Consider the following 19,267-nt stretch of genomic DNA (forward strand, 5'->3'; position numbering starts at 1 on the left):
GGAAGCGAGAAAGATTCCTTGTATCGTATCGTACTCGCTCCTGGCGGTGATGCCCGCTGCAGGGACCACCCTGTCGTCCTGTAGACCGAAGTGCATGTTCAGCGTTTCGATACAGGGTGGCGAGCCGGCTGGGAAGAGTATTTGCTGGGATTCTCACGTTGCATGACTGGGTGTCAGGGTAGGCCCTGATGGACACCCTCGGAGTGGCCGTGGCTGCTCTGCGTCTAGGGTGATGTATCATACAGACAAACCTGCTTATCCGCCGCAACGACTTACCAGTATCAGACATGACGTTGCATTCCACCATTAGGGCCACTTTTGCGCTTTGCTGATCATGTTTGAACTCGACGAGCATGTTACCGACGAGAATGCGAATTTCCGGCGGGGCGATCATCGATGTGACAGCTGGGTGTCGACTTCCAACGATATTTACATGGCGAGTATCGGATGATTTGAAATACAAACATACAGCGGACAGTCCAGTAGACGATCCAGCGGACGTGGGCGAGCGTGGATCATGCTACTGAATGTCTTGCTGGGGGTCTATAACAGAAGAGGATTGTACCGTAGTACGGAGTAGAAACAGACGTAAAGCCACCCGGGAGCTATACCCGTTTCATACTAGTGCATGTGAAACTCAGTCACGTGAAGTTTTCCTTATTTTCAATCTATATCATCGTTACCATAGCCAATTTTGTCTATATCCCTTACTCGCATTATGCGGTAAGAGCGAATCCATGTGTGTGCTCAAGCCGCTCCAAAGATTGCCTTGACAATGCGTCCACACCACGGAGTGCAAGGACTGCCTGTGCTTCTGCAAGGACAATCTTGATCGCACGATGAGAGGCACTGGCAGCCAGATAGATGCAATGCCAAGATTCTCTCCGATACTGCCTTTCGTTTCGAGGCTGAAGGTACGTAAAGGCCTAGCACGGTCTCCAGCTCATCAACAATTTCGGGCAACTGCAGAGGAAAAGGGCCATCCGTGGTGATCGGGTGCTCCACCTGCGCGACCAATGAACTCAGGATGTTCAAAAGATTCCTGTCGTCCCAGACCGCGCCGCCATCCACTGCGGAATTTTCTATTGTCATTCCACCATGGACGACCCGAGGTCCTAGGAAGAGGACATCTCCTGCTTTCAGAACAATGGCTTGGGCCTTGCTGCCTGGATTCCAAGAGGAGCCATATGCTGCAAACTCACTCCAACCATCATAGCCATCATCAGTCATCGAACTGGGAGGGACGACCCATATGACGTGGGCCCCGAAAAGCACTCGCAGCCATGTACCACCAAGCACATCCACGTGCGCACTAGCGTACGCTCCAGCTGAGGTGAATTGGCCGTAGGCGAGCGCTTTCTGAACGTCACAGAATGTCTTACAGCATGAGTCACCAGGCTTGCGAGCTGCTGCGTAACTGCGCCTGTCTGTCAGAGTCTGCAAGAGCTTGAATCGTTCCAGCTGGAGGAATGCCGGTTTTGGTAGGCTCGATATTCCTTCCAACCTAAGGAAGGTCAATGGCTCGCTTGGTACTTGGTTGCCAGAGAGGACGCCCAAGAAATCTTCCACGCTGGCGTTTCCCGGCTTCGCAAAATCGCCCTGCCGCACCGACAAGTTGATTCCCAGGTTCGCATGCCTACGACAGACGAGGGAGGCGTACTCTTGGCAGTCTAGCATGTCCTGGTGAGACGCTCTAACGATTACAACGGCCGGTGGTGGTTTGCCGTGCTTGGCCCAAGAGCAGAACACGTCGTCCGATACTTCGGGAATGGTTGTCCCAGCCTCGCATGCATCGAGATCCGATGACGTCCGGGCAAACTGGATTTTAGACTGCGTCCAGGGTAGTCTTTGACTGGAGCCGTGCTGCAGCTGTAGAGCTGCCACCTTGTGTGCTATCTCACATTCCTCGGGATTGTTGTTGGGAGAGGAGGCCAACAGGCATTCGCCCTCACACACCTTACATGGCAGAACACGATTGCTTTCATTGTGAGAGGTACCGGATGGCTGAACACTTTCACCACGAGGATCATGCTCAAATGGCAGCTGTGGTACAATAGGTGAAGTATCCGGAGTCGAGATGCCTGACCGGACTTGTACGCCGGGGCTCACTTGTCTTTCGCACCGGAAGCGTCCAGCCGGAGTGATATCCATAGGTTGGAAGTCCGCCGCGACGGGTACACTAGTTGCCCGCCTCCCATCGTCCCAACTATCACGTCCAGTCGGGGTTGTCGCGGCAGTCTGTCGAGGCGACAGACTTGTGGTCAATTGCCGTTGACTCGCTCAAGCCACGTCAAGGCAACTATTGCAGGTCCGTACCGGGACGGCCTTCTTACCCAGGTCGGATGTTAACATTCCGTACCTGTCTAGGGAAACCGTATAGAATCGTGGGTCGTGGCCCCATGACTTGATGCGCTCGAGTAGGCAATTGCAAGGGTTAAGCCACGCTTCTTGGAGTGACTGCAATGCTTCTCTATCCCCTTCCAAGAGGCCACTGCATGCTGCTTTCACATCCTGCAACTCGGCAGGTAGTCTTGTGGCCTTTGCTTGAGGGCGCCAGACACCTAGCCGGTTTGTCTTTGGATCTCTTAAGCTTCTTTCGTGTCGGGAGATCAAGGCGAGGTTCACAGCATCTATGCATGCTTCCCAACGGACATGTTGGAAGGCCAATTTCACCCAAAAGCGGAGAGCCCGCTCTGAGCATTCGTGAAACCCATAGTATTCGAGGCGGTTAAGGGACCAGAAGCCGACGAGGGTCAAGTAGTCGCGCTGTTTCCGACGCCCGTCATCTGTCAAGCTCTCTGCCGCTGAAGCGAGACCGCACAGCGCCGGGAGCTGGTCAGGAGACACTATTTGGTACCTTTGATTGACCCGCCAAATTACCCGCGCCCGGAGAATGCTGTTGATTCCAGCATCTTCCACCGCTCTGGCGTATTGGTGGATTATTGACGCTCGTTGGCTGGCGCTCCCTTGCAGAGCGGTATGGAATTTATCGGCAAATTCGATGTTCGGATCCATTTTTGGCAAATTTGGCTACGGAGAGAAACGTTTGAGTCCAGGTCAGGCCGTTATGGAGGGATGTTTTGCATCATTTCGGGCCACATTCTCCCGTCATATATTCTTATAAAGCACGGCCATGACTCAATGGTACAACTCATCGTTGCAGCCCTTAGGCGGCCCGGAACGGAAAGCCTCTGACGTTGATAAGGTCGGGCATTTCCTCCGGCATCAGCCTGCTTCCACGGCACTGGCTGCCGAATCTTATATGCTTATCCACAATCCTGTGTGCTTTATCCACATTCCTGTTTACTTATCGACTATCCCATGTACTTATCCACAATCCCAGGTACTTATCCACAATCCTTCGTGCTTATCAGCAAATGCTTACAAGGATGACACGTTGTCCATTTAGAGTCGTCGCCTAAAGCACGACATCATGAACAGATTACGCTAGTAATAGAAGAATCTCGGAGCCTACGTGAACTTGGCATGTTGCAGGAACTAATCCTGGTTGGGATTAGTAGTACGAGGTACGAGGTATATTTCGACCAATTTGGCAAGATATTTGTCTTTCATACCAGTCCAGCCAGAAAGAATAGCCAATTAAATGAGATATTCCGAGTATACTCCGGTTCGGCCCGACGCCAAACCGCGAACCTTTTGCCGGAAGTGATTTAGCGCGTCAGCAGGTTGGACGCTAACGCTGCGAGCACTTTTTGCCTGTACCGAGAAGTACGATTCTTCATATACAGAGGTACTCTAGGTAAGAATAGGTAGGATAGCCCCCTAGAGACAAAATAAGTTAAATAACCTTGTCATTTGCTTTAGCGTGCCCACAGCTTTTGGTGTACACCGCCGTACGCACTGTGCATGCTCAGTGCTCACCTTGCTCGATCCCAACTCGAGTGAGAGCTCGATGGCAACTCAAACCACCATGTGCCAGATAAGAAAGCACGGACCTACCAGTCAGGGGCACAGTGGTCCGTGCACCGAGTAGATCGTTTCCAAACCAAGAAGGTCAGTTCTTACTTTACTGTGCACAGTATATCACTAATTCTACCGTATCGTGTTACAAGCGGATGGCAATGTTGCGCTCAGCGGGCAGTGGAGACTGTCATACTCGCCATGATGCTGTTGCATTTCAAGACACGGAATAAATAATTTCCCTCTCTTAAAATGTCAGGGTGTACGTATTTACCAGATGTTGGTACTAATCGAGCTGGTGGACTGGAAGACCTGAGGCCAAGGTTACAGAGATAATCCCACTGGATCGTCAGTCTCGGTTCCCGTTGCCCAAAAAGGAAGACCTGGTCCATGATATAAACAAAGTCACTCCCTCCAGCACAGTCCCTCGTTTTCGGCGCCAGACTCTCCACTCCCAAACACAATGGAGGCCGCAAACATATCGCCGCCTCAATCGACCAGGACGGTGGTTATTTTTGGTGATATCACAGACCCGTGGGCTGACGGCTTGGATCAGCTCTATAAGCAGGCCGTCTCGACGCCATGGCTCAAGTCATTCTTGGATGAGTTGGCTGGGGTAGTCAGGTTGGAAGCCAAATCCGTCTTCCTGGACCGTGCTTTGCAAGATAGCCTTGGTCATTTCTCCTCCCTCGCTGAACTGGGCGGGAAATATCGACATGCAACCGATGATTTCGGCCTAGCCAGAGCTATCCTTCTTCACACGGTCAGAGCAGGCTTTCTTCTGCAATGGGCTCAGCGAGAGCCTCACCTTCTCGGGCCAGACGCACCGACCGAATGGCTTGGTCTTTCTGGAGGCCTGCTTACAGCTTCAGCGCTCGCCGTCGCCGACACTTTTGAGACACTGTACGACGCATTGCTGCAGACAGCCCGGCTGGTTGTCAGGGTCTGCAAGGTCGCCAGCGTGAGATCCCGGGCCGTGGAAGACCAACCCGGGGCATGGGGCTGGGCCGTATTGGGCATTGCGTCCGACGAGCTCAGGAAAGCTCTGGGCCAGTTCCAGCAGGATGCCGGTATTCCTGCCTCCAGGCGAGCCAAGGTGGGCGTCACAGGAAATGGATGGAGCACTGTCATTGGACCACCGTCAGTGTTGAAACTTTTCTTCCAACAGTGTCCTGTAGTGCGCGACCTTGCACACAACCCTGTGGAGATCAAGTCCCTCCAACACACGTTGGCGATATCGGCTGCCGAGATCCACGCTATGGTTGGTGACGATGCAGCTATGTTGGAGAGACCTCTCCGTTGCCCAAACCATGCTATTTGGGGCATGGATGATCCGGAGGCCCTATATCCCACATGGGGCGACTTGCTCAGGGCTGTGTGCGACCAGGTTCTGGCTCGTCCTTTGGACATAACACACGTCGTGGGCAGTCTCGTCTCCAGGTCAGACGGCTTGGACACTGTAAGGATTATCCAACCAGGGTCTTGCAGCCATGCCCCTTATCTTGCCACTGCACTCAAGGCGGCAGGAAGGAATGTCTTGGTTCGACACCAACACTCCCTTCTCGATGGGGATGACACCGGACCCTCGTTGATGGCCGGCCGCATTGCCATTGTGGGAATGGCTGGGCGAGGCCCCAAAAGTGACAATGTTGACCAGTTCTGGGAGGTCATCATGTCCAAGCAGGATACGTGCACAGAGATTCCAAAAGACCGCTTCGACATAGACGACTACTATTGTCCGGCACACGAGCGTGGCGACCAACGATGCAAAATGGAGACCAGACATGGGTGCTTCATGGACAACCCCGGACACTTCGATTCCCGCTTTTTCCATGTTTCACCAAGAGAGGCACTCTTGATGGATCCGAACCACCGCCAATTCTTAATGAGCACCTACGAAGCCCTGGAGATGGCAGGCTACTCGGACGGACAGACCAGAACAACCGATCCCAACCGCATTGCGGCTTTCTATGCCCAGGCCACCGATGACTGGCATAAGCAGACTCACCCTACCCTGGGGTGTGATTCATATACGCTCCAGGGCATCCAGCGTGCCTTCGGGGCTGGCCGCCTGGCCTTCTCCTTCAAATGGGAAGGTCCAACCTACTCTCTTGACTCTGCATGCGCAGGAACTACAGCCTGTGTCCATCTGGCCTGCATGAGCTTTTTATCAAATGACATTGACATGGCCATTGCTGGCGCGGCAAATATCCTGAACTGGCCGCATTCCTTCACTTGTCTCGATGACTCAGGCATCCTGTCCCATACAGGCAATTGCAAACCGTTCCGTGACGATGCTGACGGCTACGCCCGCGCTGACTTCGTCGGCGCTGTGGTGCTCAAGCGACTTCAGGACGCAGTGGCACATAATGACAACATCCTCGCAGTGGTGGCCTCCTCTGGCAGAAACCATTCCGGCAATTCAACTTCCATCACCACCTCGGACGGTGGTGCGCAAGAGAGGCTTTTCCGCAAAATCATGCGAAATGCGCAAGTCACCCCGGACGACATTTCTTACGTCGAGATGCACGGCACGGGTACTCAGACTGGCGATCCTGCAGAGGTGGGTGCTGTTTCCAACACCTTCAAGCACAGGCGCCCTACTCTGGGCCCTGTATTTATTGGAGGGGTCAAGGCAAATGTTGGTCACGGCGAAGCCGCAGCTGGCATGGCCGAACTACTCAAGAGTATCATGATGTTTAAGCACGACATCATTCCACCACAAGCAGGCATGCCCCATGCCTTGAATCCCAAATTTCCACCGCTCAAGGATCTCAATATTGATATTCCTTCCGAGCCGCGGGAGTTCAAGAAGCACGCCAACAAGCCGAGGCGCATTCTTCTCAACAACTTTGATGCAGCAGGTGGCAATGCTTGCCTGCTTTTGGAAGATTATCATGGCCACAACCCAAAAAGGACAATTGTTGACCCCCGGAACGCGCACGTTGTTGCAGTTTCAGCCAGAACAAAAGCCGCGTTCGAGGCGAACAAGCGCAAACTGGCCGAGTTCTTGCGAGCGAACCCAGCCACGAGGCTCCAAGACGTTGCATATACGACGACTGCCAGGAGAATGCAACATCCTCTGAGGTTTGCAACGCCTGCGACGTCCATCCACGAGTTAATCACAAAGCTTGAGAGAACCGAGCCTGCCTCCTCTGCGTCAAAGTCGCAAGTTGTCTTAGTCTACACTGGTCAGGGATCGCACTATGCCGGTATGGGGGCCGAGCTGTACCGTACGAGTTCCGTCTTTCGCGACACAATCGACCTGTGCGCGGCTATCTGCGAGAACAACGGATTCCCATCTTTCCTGGACATTATTACCGACAATAGGACTGACGTCTCCACCAAAGACGCTGCCCAAATTCAGCTCGCCGTTGTCGCTCTCGAGATTTCCCTTACTGCCTTCTGGCGATCAGTCGGCCTTGAAGCTGCGATGGTTATGGGTCACAGTCTTGGGGAATATGCCGCCTTGCATGCTGCTGGAGTACTGTCGCTGGCAGATACTTTATACCTCGTCGGGAAACGCGCCCTCATGCTGCTGGAGCGATGCGAAGCTGGTTCCTGTGCGATGCTTGCATTGTCGACTTCAGCCGCAACAGTGCAACATCATCTCGCGCAGAACCCAGCCTCAGCCTGTGCTGTGGCTTGCATCAACAGTCCCAAGGCCACTGTCATTAGCGGAACACTTGAGGATTTGGAAGAGTTCCGGGCACGGATCACAGGGCAAGATGCGAAGATTCGCGGGACCGTCTTATCGATTCCATTTGCAATGCACTCGTTCCAAATGGATCCCATCTTACGAGATTATTCAAGTCTCGCAGGCGGCGTCACGTACTCGGCACCCAAGATTCCCGTGGCGTCGACGCTCCTGGCATCCATTGTCAGCTCGCCGAACGTCTTCAACCAGGACTACCTGGCACAGCAGACTCGTCAACCGGTTGACTTTGCTGGTGCGCTCAAAGCCGTGGGCTCCAAGCTCAAGGACCCAGTCTGGCTTGAGATCGGCCCAGGACCAGTTTGCACATCTTTTGTACGCGCCACTCTCTCCCCACCTGGGACAAAATGCTTGCACAGCATAGATGCCAGCAGCAGCAACTGGATGTCAATCTCCCAAAGCCTCTCGTTGGCTTACATGACTGGAGTCGAGGTTGACTGGCTTGCCTTCCACCAGCCCTATGAAAGTTGCCTGCAGTTATTGACACTTCCACTTTACACATGGGACATGAAGGACTACTGGATGACTTTCGAGGAAGACCGCCGTATTGAAGACGTTACTGAAGAGTCCAAGCCTGAGGTGGCTGCCGCACCATTTATTGCGACCTGTGCACAGTATCTCGTCACGGCAGCTTCGTCTCCAGAGATCCAGCTTACTTTCCGCGCCGCTATCTCCACCCTGCCTTCCTGGGGCTCATTGACGGTCACAGAATGCAACAAATTGGCCTCGCTTCTGGTAGTGTCTTCTGTGATGCGGCATTGAGCGCGGCCAAGTATACCATTGAGTATAGTGGCAGGAAAGGCATCACGGCGCGCAATTTGACTGTCCATGACCCCGAGCTGCTGGCTCCCTTGACAAGGAGTCTCGTTGGAGTTGACGGTGAGCTCCTCACTACGGCTACCATGGGCAATGAATCTTCAAGTGTCGTCAATGTCACCTTCGAGGCTAAATCGGCGAAAGGCGCATCTCACAACCTTGGCTCCATGAGGGTTGAGATCAGCAACCCACAAGAAACTCAGGCGGTCTGGGATCGAATGTCCTACTTCATCAAAGCCAAAGCCGATGAAAGAATCAACGCCTCCAAACAGGGGTTTGGTCACAGAATACAGCCGGAAGTCTTCTATGCCCTGTTTTCTAATGCGGTCGAGTTCGACCCGGCCTTCCAGGGTGTCCAAGAGGCGTACCTTGCCAAAGACTTCCAGGAGGCGGCAGCAATCGTGTGTCTGAAGGAAGATCCTGCCGGAAGCAACTTCACTTTCTCTCCCTACTGGAGCGAGGCTCTTGCACACCTGGCTGGCTTTATGGTCAACGGCAATCCCAACAAATCTTCCCGCACCACCTTCATCGTCATGGGCTTTGAGAGCGTCGAGCAGACCATCGATTTCGAACCTGGTAAGACTTACTTGACGTACACTCGCATCAACAGATGGGAGAAGGATACGGCATTCTGCGATGCTTATGTCTTTGACTACGAGACTTCCAGACTGGTCATGCAGTGCATCAACCTACGGTACCAGGAGCTTCCTAAAGTTGTGTGGAAGACTATCCTCGAAGGACATCATCCAGGTGGGTCGAAAGAAAACACAGCTGCACCACGCAAAGCCCCTACACAAGGGAACAAGAAGGCTGAAGCCGCTCCTGTCTCAAAACCAAGCGAAAGGCCGGCAACCAAGTTACAGCATCCCCAACAGTCCCAACAGCCCCAGCAGCAAGCAGCCTCTTCTGGTGGGGGCTTCTTCCAGCTTCTCGTAGAAAGCATCGCAAAGTCGACCGGTGTAGACGCCTCGGAGCTCACACCAGATATGCAACTCGCCGATCTTGGCGTCGACTCGATCATGTCTATTGAGGTGGCCTCCATGGTAAGAGCCAAAACAGGCAAAGAGATACCTGCAACATTCGTCTTGGAGTACCCCACTGTAGGCGATCTACTCGCCGAATTTGGCGATGAACCGGCCAACCCGAGCTCCCCTGAGTCTCCAGCAGCCCAGCCGGAGCCGGAGCCGGAGCCAGAGCCAGCATCGTCCACTTCCAGTGCTCAGCACCCCACTACGACAAGCTCGAGCTCGAGCTCAAGCTCAGTCAACACACCTGCATCATCCTTTGTAAAGATCGAGAAGCCCATAGCAACACCAAACAACGAAGCGGCTACCCAGCGCCCGGAGACGCAGCCTCCCCATGACAACTCCCCTCTCCCTAGTGTCAGGATCACGTTGCTCAAGGGTCGGCCCGGAAACGGCAAGACACCGTTGTACTTGATGGCTGAAGGGACAGGGTCGATCGCAACGTACATTCACCTACCGGCATTCAAGTCCAAGCTACCCGTGTACGGGGTTGACTCACCGTTCCTTCGTTGTCCATCGAGATTGACACCTGAAGTCGGCATGGAGGGAGTGGGCAAGTACGTCGTCGACGCGCTGGTGACGGCCCAGCCTACCGGTTCATTTATGATTGGTGGCTTTTCTGCCGGCACCATAGTGGCCTACGAGGTTGCTCGACAGCTGTTACAAAGAGGCCGCAAGGTCGATGGATTGTTGCTCGTAGACGTGTGCTGTCCACGACCGGCGACCGGAGTCACTCTTACCGAGGAAGAAGTGAACCATGAGACAGATGTCGGCATCGCCGTTTTCGGTGCTGCTGCTGCCGCCGGGGATGATTCGGGGATGTGGTCCTCGACACAGGTGAGTCGAGACCATCTCCGTGCATACCTTGTCGCTATGAGGTTATACCATCCACCAGCCATGAAGCCCAACGAGCGACCTGGTGCAACAGCCATCATTTGGGCCGAGAGAGGCATGGTGAGACGCGTCCAGAGCGACCCCAACTCAATGAAACTCCTGCAGGAGGCCGGTATCCCTCTCAAAGCCTACCCGGGCTTTATGGAGGACCCGAGACTGGGGCCGTTTGCTTGCTTCATACCTGACAAGACTGAAGCAGACCTCGGCCCCAACGGATGGGACAGATATGTTGGCGACCTCTTGTGTCTCCACGTGGACGCCGACCATTTGGATATGCCGATGCCGAACCATGTTCATAAAATGCATGAAGAGATGGAGAAGGCCTTGGCTCATTTTGGTCACGCCCACCCTAGGAAGTGAATGAATGGATGGAGTTAGATGGAATAGAATTGTGTTTATAGATCAGCAAAGTCCCTCCCTCTAGCCACCAGTGTCGGGTAATCTAGGAACTCCTTTCCAATATTACGCTTGAAAACCGAAACAAGTCAGTGCGGGTATGTGAGTACCAGAAACAAGCGTTCTTAAAAATTGGAAGCCCTTTCCGTCTCCTGACTTGGTTCCGCGCCTCGCTTCTATATCCTTGATTAGAATCCGTGATAGGATTTTGATGGATCTTAATAAGCCTGTTCGCACTTCAAGTCGTCTTGTGTACTTTGTAGACCGAAAGTGTTGAGAAACCTTTAGCCTTATCAGTCCTTTTGTATAGCTTAGCTACGCGTCTGATTTGGGAGACTCTCGGTCCGGGTTGAGCCACCTTCTTCAAGCCAGGAGGTAAGGAGCCTGCCAAAGAGGTTGAAAAAGTTCGTTTTGTTCTCCTAAGTAAAGAGGTGACCGATCTACGTCTATGTGGAGTCTCTGGGCTCCTGAGGGGGCTGGGAATGCCTCTTAATCCTTGACGTGGCCAGGCCCACAAGGATATGCGCTGGAACTGAGCACGATCTGCCTGGTCTATGGCATGCATGATGGGTGGTAGCCCCTTCCCCCCCGCTTCTCCTTGCACCGGAACCTCCTCCCGCACTTCTAACCCTTGGCTCGGTTCTATCCCAAGAGGCATAGAGAGCTCAAGGATTTTCAAGAGGGAATTATTTCGCTTTTTTGACATGCGGGAACGGAAGTCTGGAGCTTAGATCCTGGGGCAGGCTTACATCAAGCAAGAGATGGAACACACTTCCATGAGTCCTCATCATTGTGTCTGTCGCTTGCTATTACCCCGAGATGTAACTCGCATGTTCTTTGGAAAGCCGTGGTCCATCATGTTTTTCTTTAGAGTGAGAGAGCACACCCCTGTCACTGGTGTATGTTATATTTCCTTGTCGATCTGGCTCAGGCCACGGCGCTATGCACGATTGCATCCTACCCTGCCGAGCATTCCCGCCGGAGGGCGCTAGGGTGCCAGGCCGCATATCCGCAGGTTCTCCCAAGTGTCTGCTCATCCACACGACCTCACTCAGAAGCGCGGCAGGCGGAATTTGGTTGTCATCGATACAATCATCGATAGAATTGCATTCAGCGCCAATACCAATCGATGACTACTGATAGTATCAGAAACCACCAGGTGCCACCCTGGCAACCTTGGTGGTATGGTATGGTAGATAGATATAAAGACACCCTCCGGGCTCTCTCCGTTCACTGGCAGTCCTAGATACTCACCCTGCTATATTGTTTCCTTTTTTTTGTCAATCTCAAACAAGTTCATAAGGCCAACCAGATGGCTAAGCCTTCTGAAGTGGACGTACTGATCATTGGCGCTGGGCCAAGTGGGTAAGTACAATACCATCGAGACAATTGGTGCGAGAAGGACAGAAGAGCTATTATGGTATGGTAGGGTATGGCTGACAGCATGTAGTTTGGCCGCTGCTACATGGTTTTCCCGCTTAGGCATAAAGACCCGGATCATTGACCAGAGGGGCACGCGGACACTCGCCGGCCGCGGAGACGGGTTACATGCTCGAACAGTTGAGATCTTGGATTCATTTGGCTTGGGAAACGCCCTGCGCGAGACTGGATGTCAGCTGGACGATTTTGTCGTCTGGGGACCCGATGGCCATGGCAACAAGCGTCGTCTAGACCGACAGCCAGTCTGGGGCAGTGAAACAAGCCTGATCAAACCTTACATGGCGCACCAGGGACATTTGGAGGCCATTTTCCTCGATGGGTTGAAAAGAGCTGCCGACCCGATCGAAGTGGAGCGGGCCGTGAAACCCATCAACATGAAGATCGATGGTCGCGGGACCTCAGGATTCGGAATCGACTTGGACGCACACCCGGTCACGGTCACGGTCAAGCATCTCAGCGAAGAAGAGGCGGGCTTTTGGCCCAGTAATGCGCATACAGTCCTACCGAACGGCCTCACGAGGGACGAGCCCAGTACCAAGATCTGTCCGTCCATTTGTGACGGCGCGTACCAGACGACATTCCAGACGACAGGCAAGGAGGGAAAAACTGAGACGATCCACGCCAAGTTCGTCTTGGGATGTGATGGTGCTCACAGCTGGGTTCGTCGCCAACTTGGCATCCGGATGGACGGATCGGCCAGTGACAGCGTCTGGGGAGTCATAGACGTGGTTCCTATTACGAATTATCCCGAGTAGGTCTTCCGTTCACTTGTGCTCGTGCTCGTCCATGGGACTCCCAGTTGATGGCATCTAGCATTCGTCGACAGGGTCCTATCGTGTCAAGCAAGCACGAACCCATTGTCACATCCCGCGAGAGAACGGAATGAACCGATTCTATGTTCCGCTGCACGGGGATATCGGGGAGAAGGACTCGTTCGCAGAGCTGGCCGATCCGTCGCGTCAACTTTGTAAGAAGATCATGGCCATCGCTCAGGGAGCCTTCCATCCCTATACCTTGGAATACGAATACTGTGACTGGTACACCCTGTACAAAGTGGGCCGACGTTCTGCTTCGGCATATGGCGACCCAACCCGTCGTGTCTTCATTTTTGGTGACGCATGTCACACCCACACGCCGAAAGGAGGCCAGGGCATGAATATCAGTATGCAGGACTCATATAATATGGGCTGGAAGATCGCGGGAGTGCTCAAAGGCCAGCTCCGACCAGAAGTTCTAGCAACTTACGAAGAGGAGCGACGGCCGATCGGTGAAAAGCTCGTAGAGCTCGACGAGTATTTGTCCAAAGGTCTCGGCGCAGCAGCAGAGGATAGGGGCACGCTGATGCAGGTTTACGACCTATTGCGGAAGTTCACTGACGGCAGAGCAGTTGTCTACAGACCTGGACTTGCTGTTGCTCAGGAGTTTGGTCATGGTCCTGCTTGGGGTATCCAACTGGGTACGCGTTTGCATAACCACTATATTCGAGGTCAATCTACCTCTTGGCTGGCGCAGGTGATGGATCTGCTGCCCAGCAATGGTCGATGGCGCCTTATCGTTTACGGCGGTGACATCTCCGACGACGTCCAACGTGGCCGAGTCAACCAGCTGGGTCGTGCGATTGCTGCGCCCAAGGGCCTCGTCCATCGATATCGATCACTCACGCCTGGAAAACCTTGGCTCGAGGTTTTGCTTATCCATACCGCCGATGTGGCGTCTGTCAGTCGTGAAACGTTGCACGAAGCCTACCACCCACAACAGGAAAAGTATGGCGGCACTTCGTGGCACCAGGTATGGGCTGAAGAGTTTCTACCACGCCAGAAGGGAAGCGTCTCACCGGGTCCAGCTCACCGGTCATTGGGCATTGACCCCAATATTGGGGCAATGGCTATGATCAGACCGGATACTTTTGTTGGGTGGGCTGGAGGCTACGAGGATCTGCCTGATCTTGAGAAATACTGTGCTGGGCTATTCGTCGCGTGATGTCACACTGGAAACTACGACAGGAGCGATCGTTTGGTACAGGATGGGGTGCCCACTGTGCGAGAGCTTGGAAGTGTCACCGATATACGGCACAAAAGGGCAAAGGTGGCCATGTGTGGACAAGAGATGGAGTTTCTTTCCCCTTCTTCTCCTTTGCGACTTGATGAAGAATCGTGATTCATAAGTATGCTATATACGGCGACACTAATATATAATGAAAGTCGTCCTTGGTTGTCACCCCAGGTGGACTTTCTTCGAGGGATGAGATGGCGGGACCCTTAACCAGGCCCCCAGATGAAGGATCCATCCAGGTAGTATCTGTTTCCACCGCTGGCGGATCGAAATGCAGCGACCGGACACTTCTCTTTGGGTTTTATTTCTTTTGCCGTAGTCCTTCGCACACTCCCACGTAAGATAAGTACATCACCTGACAAGTCCAAGATTCCAAGCACAAAGTACTGAAATTCAAAGCCTTTCCTGGGAGGCATACCCCGAGCGATTGTGGAACTGTTCGTGGCAGCAAGAGGATCAGCCAGGAGGCCCAATCATGATCTTCAGACTTCCTACAATGCATCTTGTCAGCAGCAACCAGGTACTCGCAAGCAACTACTAAGCTCGGTGGGCTGATGTCATTGTCACCTCGACAGTCTTCAGTTCAATTGTCGCTGGAAATCAACCTAGAGGGATGATTCATGACCGTACATACGGTACATACGAATGAATACTGACCCGCCATGCCCTCGCTGTTCATCCACAACAGAGTTACTTCTTGAAATGAGCCGACACCACTCTGACACAGTCCCGGATGACAATGAAAATGACAATGATCATGATCATGATCATGTTGGCAGTTACCAACCCACAAAAACCGCCACTTATGTACTTACTCACCAGTCCTCTAAGTCAAAAGCAAAGCAGCTCAATAAAGCAAGGCGCAACCCATCGGCCCATTTGATGCAATCTGTCTTCGTTATCAACCTCCTCCATTCTCCATACTTCATACCTGGCCAACGATGGAACTTCTTTCCAACGGCATATCTGGCGCCGGCCTCTCCTCTTCGGATCGTGCAGACCAACAAGCACAAATCAGACTCGACAGTCAGATGATGAAGGTGGAGAGAGATGTGAAAGAGGCAGTGGGCAAAGCGGCAATTCTCAAACTCCATTCAGGCATCTGTGAATTGGCCGTGGAATTCATGAGCGGCCAGGGTTTCGACTGGATCCACACTCCTCGACTGACCGATCTCGTCATTGACGGCGACAACGAGTTCTTCTCCCTCGATTATTTCGGCCGGCGGGGCTCTTTGGCCCAAGCGACACAATTCCACAAGCAAATGCTACTGGGCAAGGGCATGGGATTTGAACGAGTATTCGACATTGGCCCTCTCTTTCGTGCCGAAAAGAGACTGTCTTCCAGACACATGACAGAGGTGAGAAAGAAAGATTCTCTAGCGTTGATTGCCAGTATCATCATCAACTGGGGACACGGAGTCAAGCAATCCTTGTCTTGACTCTCTCTCCCCTCTCTCTGTCTGCATGCCTCAAGCTGTTTGTACCTTCCTTACTGACTCTTGAAACAGTTCACCGGGTTAGAGTTCGAAATGACGTTCCGCGAAACCTACGAGGAAGCTATCCACCTGACCGAGTCGTTATTGCTGTATGTGCTGAGCGAGCTTCAACGGCGCGACAAGTACCAGGACGCCCTTGTGGCGGCAGCAGCCCATCCTCGAACGGATGCATTCAGGTCTCCTCAATCCGGCAAAGTCCCTCGCATTACATTCAGGGAGGCCAAACGTCTTCTTCGAACAGAATGTAGTATGCACGATGCAGTTGACCACGAGGACTTTACGTGCGTTTCCCCTTTTCCCACTCACTTATAAGAATCCGACAAGCTCCAGATATTAGACATCTTCTTTTCAGTTCCAGTTTCCAAGTTTGTTGGCCGCCAGTGTCGCTGCCGTGTTTTGTTTGTTGCTATTTCGTCTGTATCCGTGTTACGACAGCAGACAACAACATTGGACTGAAGTGAACTGACCCCAATAAAACCGAGAACAGAGCCGAACAAGAAGCAGCGTTAGGTCAGTTTATGCGCGAATCCGCCCAATATGGCAAGACTGATATATTCACCATCGTCGACTACCCTGCGCACCTGCGTGGGTTTTGGTCCGTTCCAGACCCGCATGGGTCCGGAACCGCTCGAGCATTCGATATCATTCTTCGAGGCCAGGAAGTCGCCTCGGGGAGCCAACATGTTCATTCCTACGAGCAGCTTTGCCATGCTATGCTGAAGCGTGACCCGCCGTTGGACCCGACTGCTGATATGTAAGTTGTGTCTGCCGCTCTCTGTTATTTCCCTCCCAGTTCCTAATTTTTTAATTCTCCAAAACCATAACGAGTTCCACCAGTGGATAGGTGGCTGAGAGAGAGAGACACACACACAGAGGAGAATATATGTACTGGATTGAGCTGTGCTGATGTTTCTTTCTAGATGGAAACACTATACCGGATCATTCAAAGCGAATAATATGCCGCCTCATGCCGGCTGCGGCATCGGGGTCAACAGAGTCCTTCAGGGGCTTCTGGGGTTGAGCAATGTCCGCGACGCTACTGCTTTCCCTCGGGACGCTTTACACTTGGCGCCTTGACCATTGGCGATACCATCCGTGTATATACCTAAGGTATCATTCTATCCATTGGCACAAGATATAAGCTAAAATCGTATGTTTCATCACTATCAAAGAGGAAAAGAGAAGAAAGAAAAAGAAAGAACCAAGAACCAAGAGCACTAATCGATATCACATTTTTAAAATAGTGTTCGCTTTTCTATTCTGCACCCATGTTCCCCCGTGTATATGTATCTCTATCTATCGGAAACTAACTGCGTACCTCTGATAAACAAATAAATAGCCAAACAGGACTTGGTCTGGGAGATTGTCTAATGGCATGGCGTTACTTCTGAATGAGTGCCCCGCCGACTTCTTTCAAACCGCGAAAGACAAGGAGGATGATGGAACAGGATAACGCAGCCATACCGACATTGACCCATTCGCCCGCCCGGATGCCTCGCAGTAACAAAGCATCACCCACCCGATCATGGTCTTTCACAATAGCAGTTTTCACCGCCGTCGAAATGGCCAGGCCAATGGCTCGTCCCAATTGATTTGACGTCTGGATCAGAGCACCCCCAAGAGCCTGGTCGGCTGGTGGGAGTTGACGGATGATGAAGAGGTTGATTGTCGGTGCGAGGATATCGGTGCTGATACAGAGACCTTGGTCCAAGCAAAAAAGGTTAGAGTAAGTATCAGTGTCAGTGCCAGTGCCAGTGCTGATTTCCGTGCCAAAGGGGGATAATATGGGTAATGAGATGCAGTGGTGACCTACACATCGCGGGGAAGCCATAAGCCCAGTAAGTTGTCGATGGAGGGATAGGAACGGCGAAGAGGAGGGGCGAGATGATGCCACAGCATGAGGCGAATAGTAAGAGGTAGAAGCCCGGCGTGATATGTATCAGTCGGGCTGTCACGAAGCAAATGAGGACTATCAGATCCAGCAAATTGGGATTAGCCTCGAAACTAAATGGGATTGGGGTTGGGACTGCCGGAGACAGTGAGGCCCGCGTTGATGGATACAAGTACAACAATACCTACATCCTGCAATGCCGGTCGGGAGGAAGCGAAGCGTCGTCGCCAGAGCGCTGAGTCCTAGGTAGTCCTGATAGCTGTGCGTGATATTCAAGGGTCAGCTGCTCGGTTTGGATCAATTGGGATGTCTCTGGGGTCTCGGCCGTTGAAAGTTGGAGCAATACAGACAACAGTAAATTAGTAATAGTAGGACTCACAAGAACGTGGCAAACACCAAATAACTATTAAAGGAGGAAAAGTAGGTCATGATGACGACGAATGCCGCCGTGAACTGTCCCCGTTTGAATAACGACACCCTGACCAGCGGCATGTGAGGAGTGGGACTTCTTTTCCTCTCGAGATGCCACTGCCAGAACCCAAACATGATGATCAGTATGAGCGAGACCACCAGAACAACCGGGATCCAAGCGGTTCCCCAACCGACTGTGTTGCCTTCGGAGAGAACAAAGAGAAGCAGGACCAAGGCTGTCGTGATCATGACTGCGCCAACGACGTCAAGATTTTGTTTGTTCTTGCCCGCATCCCCTGTACGTGCGGTGCGAGGGATCACGAACAGTGCAGCCACACCAACGCCGGCAGCGAAGATGGCCGTGATCCAGAACATCCACTTCCAAGTGAGGAAACTCCCAATGAGGCCGCCGAGGATGTTGCCCAGAACCGAGCCCAGAGAGCTCGCTGCTGTGTAGGTGATGAATCCGTAGTTCTTCTGTTTTCCTGCCGGGAGCGTCGATCCAAGTATCCCGACAGCAGACGGGGTGGTTGCCGAAGCCCCCAGACCTTGGAGCGCTCTCAAGATGTCGAAGCCGACCTCGTTGGGTGAGAATGGTATCGCCACCGTCACAACCACGATGCATGCCATACCGGCCAGGAAGACGCGGCGACGCCCGTAGATATCAGCCACGCGGCCCCAGAACATCAGGGCACAGCCAAGGGCGATATTGTATGCTGATGTGACCCATTGCTGTCGCCCTGGGGGAATGTCGAGATGCCTACTAATGTCCGGGAGCAGAATCACTGAAGACTGTACAGAGGCTATCTGTTTTCTAGGATGAGCTGCCAGATTCAGGGGGCCGTCTCTCATCTGGAAGCTCAACGTACATTGAGAAAGCCTGCACATGCCAGCGTGGCCACTAACGCTACCTTGGCTGCTTTGGATAAGGGCGGCGGGCCGACAGCTGCTTCTTCATCATCATTCTTCTCCAGCAGAGCCGGATCTCGGCTCTCCAGCGTCGACTGTTCAAGCTGCTTGCTCGGAACATATGAGTGAGACTTGCTCTCCTCATTTGACATAGCGAAACGTCAAATGAACAAAGGGTACGGTAGAGGTATCGAAGGACGTTGAAAGACAGTCTGTCACGAATGCATTCACTTATATGCCGAGCAAGAAAGATGCAATGCGATGCCCGAACTGATTTACAAGAGACAGTCCCACGTAGGAT

At 52.8% G+C, this 19,267-nt stretch overlaps 5 protein-coding genes across 5 annotated transcripts; 3 read left to right on the top strand and 2 right to left on the bottom strand.

Annotated features, from left to right (window-relative positions):
- Positions 1–747: 747 nt before the first annotated feature.
- Z520_02946 (uncharacterized protein) lies at positions 748–3,015 on the bottom strand (the record flags this gene model as incomplete). The annotated part of the gene is made up of 2 exons (XM_016773459.1): positions 748–2,238; positions 2,317–3,015. 2 exons carry the CDS (start codon positions 3,013–3,015, stop codon positions 748–750), a joined length of 2,190 nt encoding a protein of 729 aa, XP_016635516.1.
- Positions 3,016–4,384: 1,369 nt separating this feature from the next.
- On the top strand, positions 4,385–10,731 carry Z520_02947 (uncharacterized protein; the record flags this gene model as incomplete). The annotated part of the gene is made up of 2 exons (XM_016773460.1): positions 4,385–8,243; positions 8,288–10,731. 2 exons carry the CDS (start codon positions 4,385–4,387, stop codon positions 10,729–10,731), a joined length of 6,303 nt encoding a protein of 2,100 aa, XP_016635517.1.
- Positions 10,732–12,079: 1,348 nt separating this feature from the next.
- Z520_02948 (uncharacterized protein) lies at positions 12,080–14,187 on the top strand (the record flags this gene model as incomplete). Its single annotated transcript, XM_016773461.1, has 3 exons — positions 12,080–12,132; positions 12,218–12,935; positions 13,021–14,187. 3 exons carry the CDS (start codon positions 12,080–12,082, stop codon positions 14,185–14,187), a joined length of 1,938 nt encoding a protein of 645 aa, XP_016635518.1.
- A 1,013-nt stretch (positions 14,188–15,200) lies between these two features.
- On the top strand, positions 15,201–16,832 carry Z520_02949 (uncharacterized protein; the record flags this gene model as incomplete). The annotated part of the gene is made up of 4 exons (XM_016773462.1): positions 15,201–15,617; positions 15,768–16,036; positions 16,243–16,509; positions 16,676–16,832. The coding sequence occupies 4 exons, from the start codon at positions 15,201–15,203 to the stop codon at positions 16,830–16,832; spliced, it is 1,110 nt and encodes a 369-aa protein (XP_016635519.1).
- Positions 16,833–17,136: 304 nt separating this feature from the next.
- Positions 17,137–19,118, bottom strand: Z520_02950 (uncharacterized protein; the record flags this gene model as incomplete). The annotated part of the gene is made up of 5 exons (XM_016773463.1): positions 17,137–17,456; positions 17,569–17,724; positions 17,835–17,905; positions 18,026–18,864; positions 18,927–19,118. 5 exons carry the CDS (start codon positions 19,116–19,118, stop codon positions 17,137–17,139), a joined length of 1,578 nt encoding a protein of 525 aa, XP_016635520.1.
- Between the last annotated feature and the right edge of the window lie 149 nt (positions 19,119–19,267).

This window comes from Fonsecaea multimorphosa, assembly GCF_000836435.1.
Source record: "Fonsecaea multimorphosa CBS 102226 unplaced genomic scaffold supercont1.4, whole genome shotgun sequence".
Taxonomy (NCBI): Eukaryota; Fungi; Ascomycota; class Eurotiomycetes; order Chaetothyriales; family Herpotrichiellaceae; genus Fonsecaea; species Fonsecaea multimorphosa.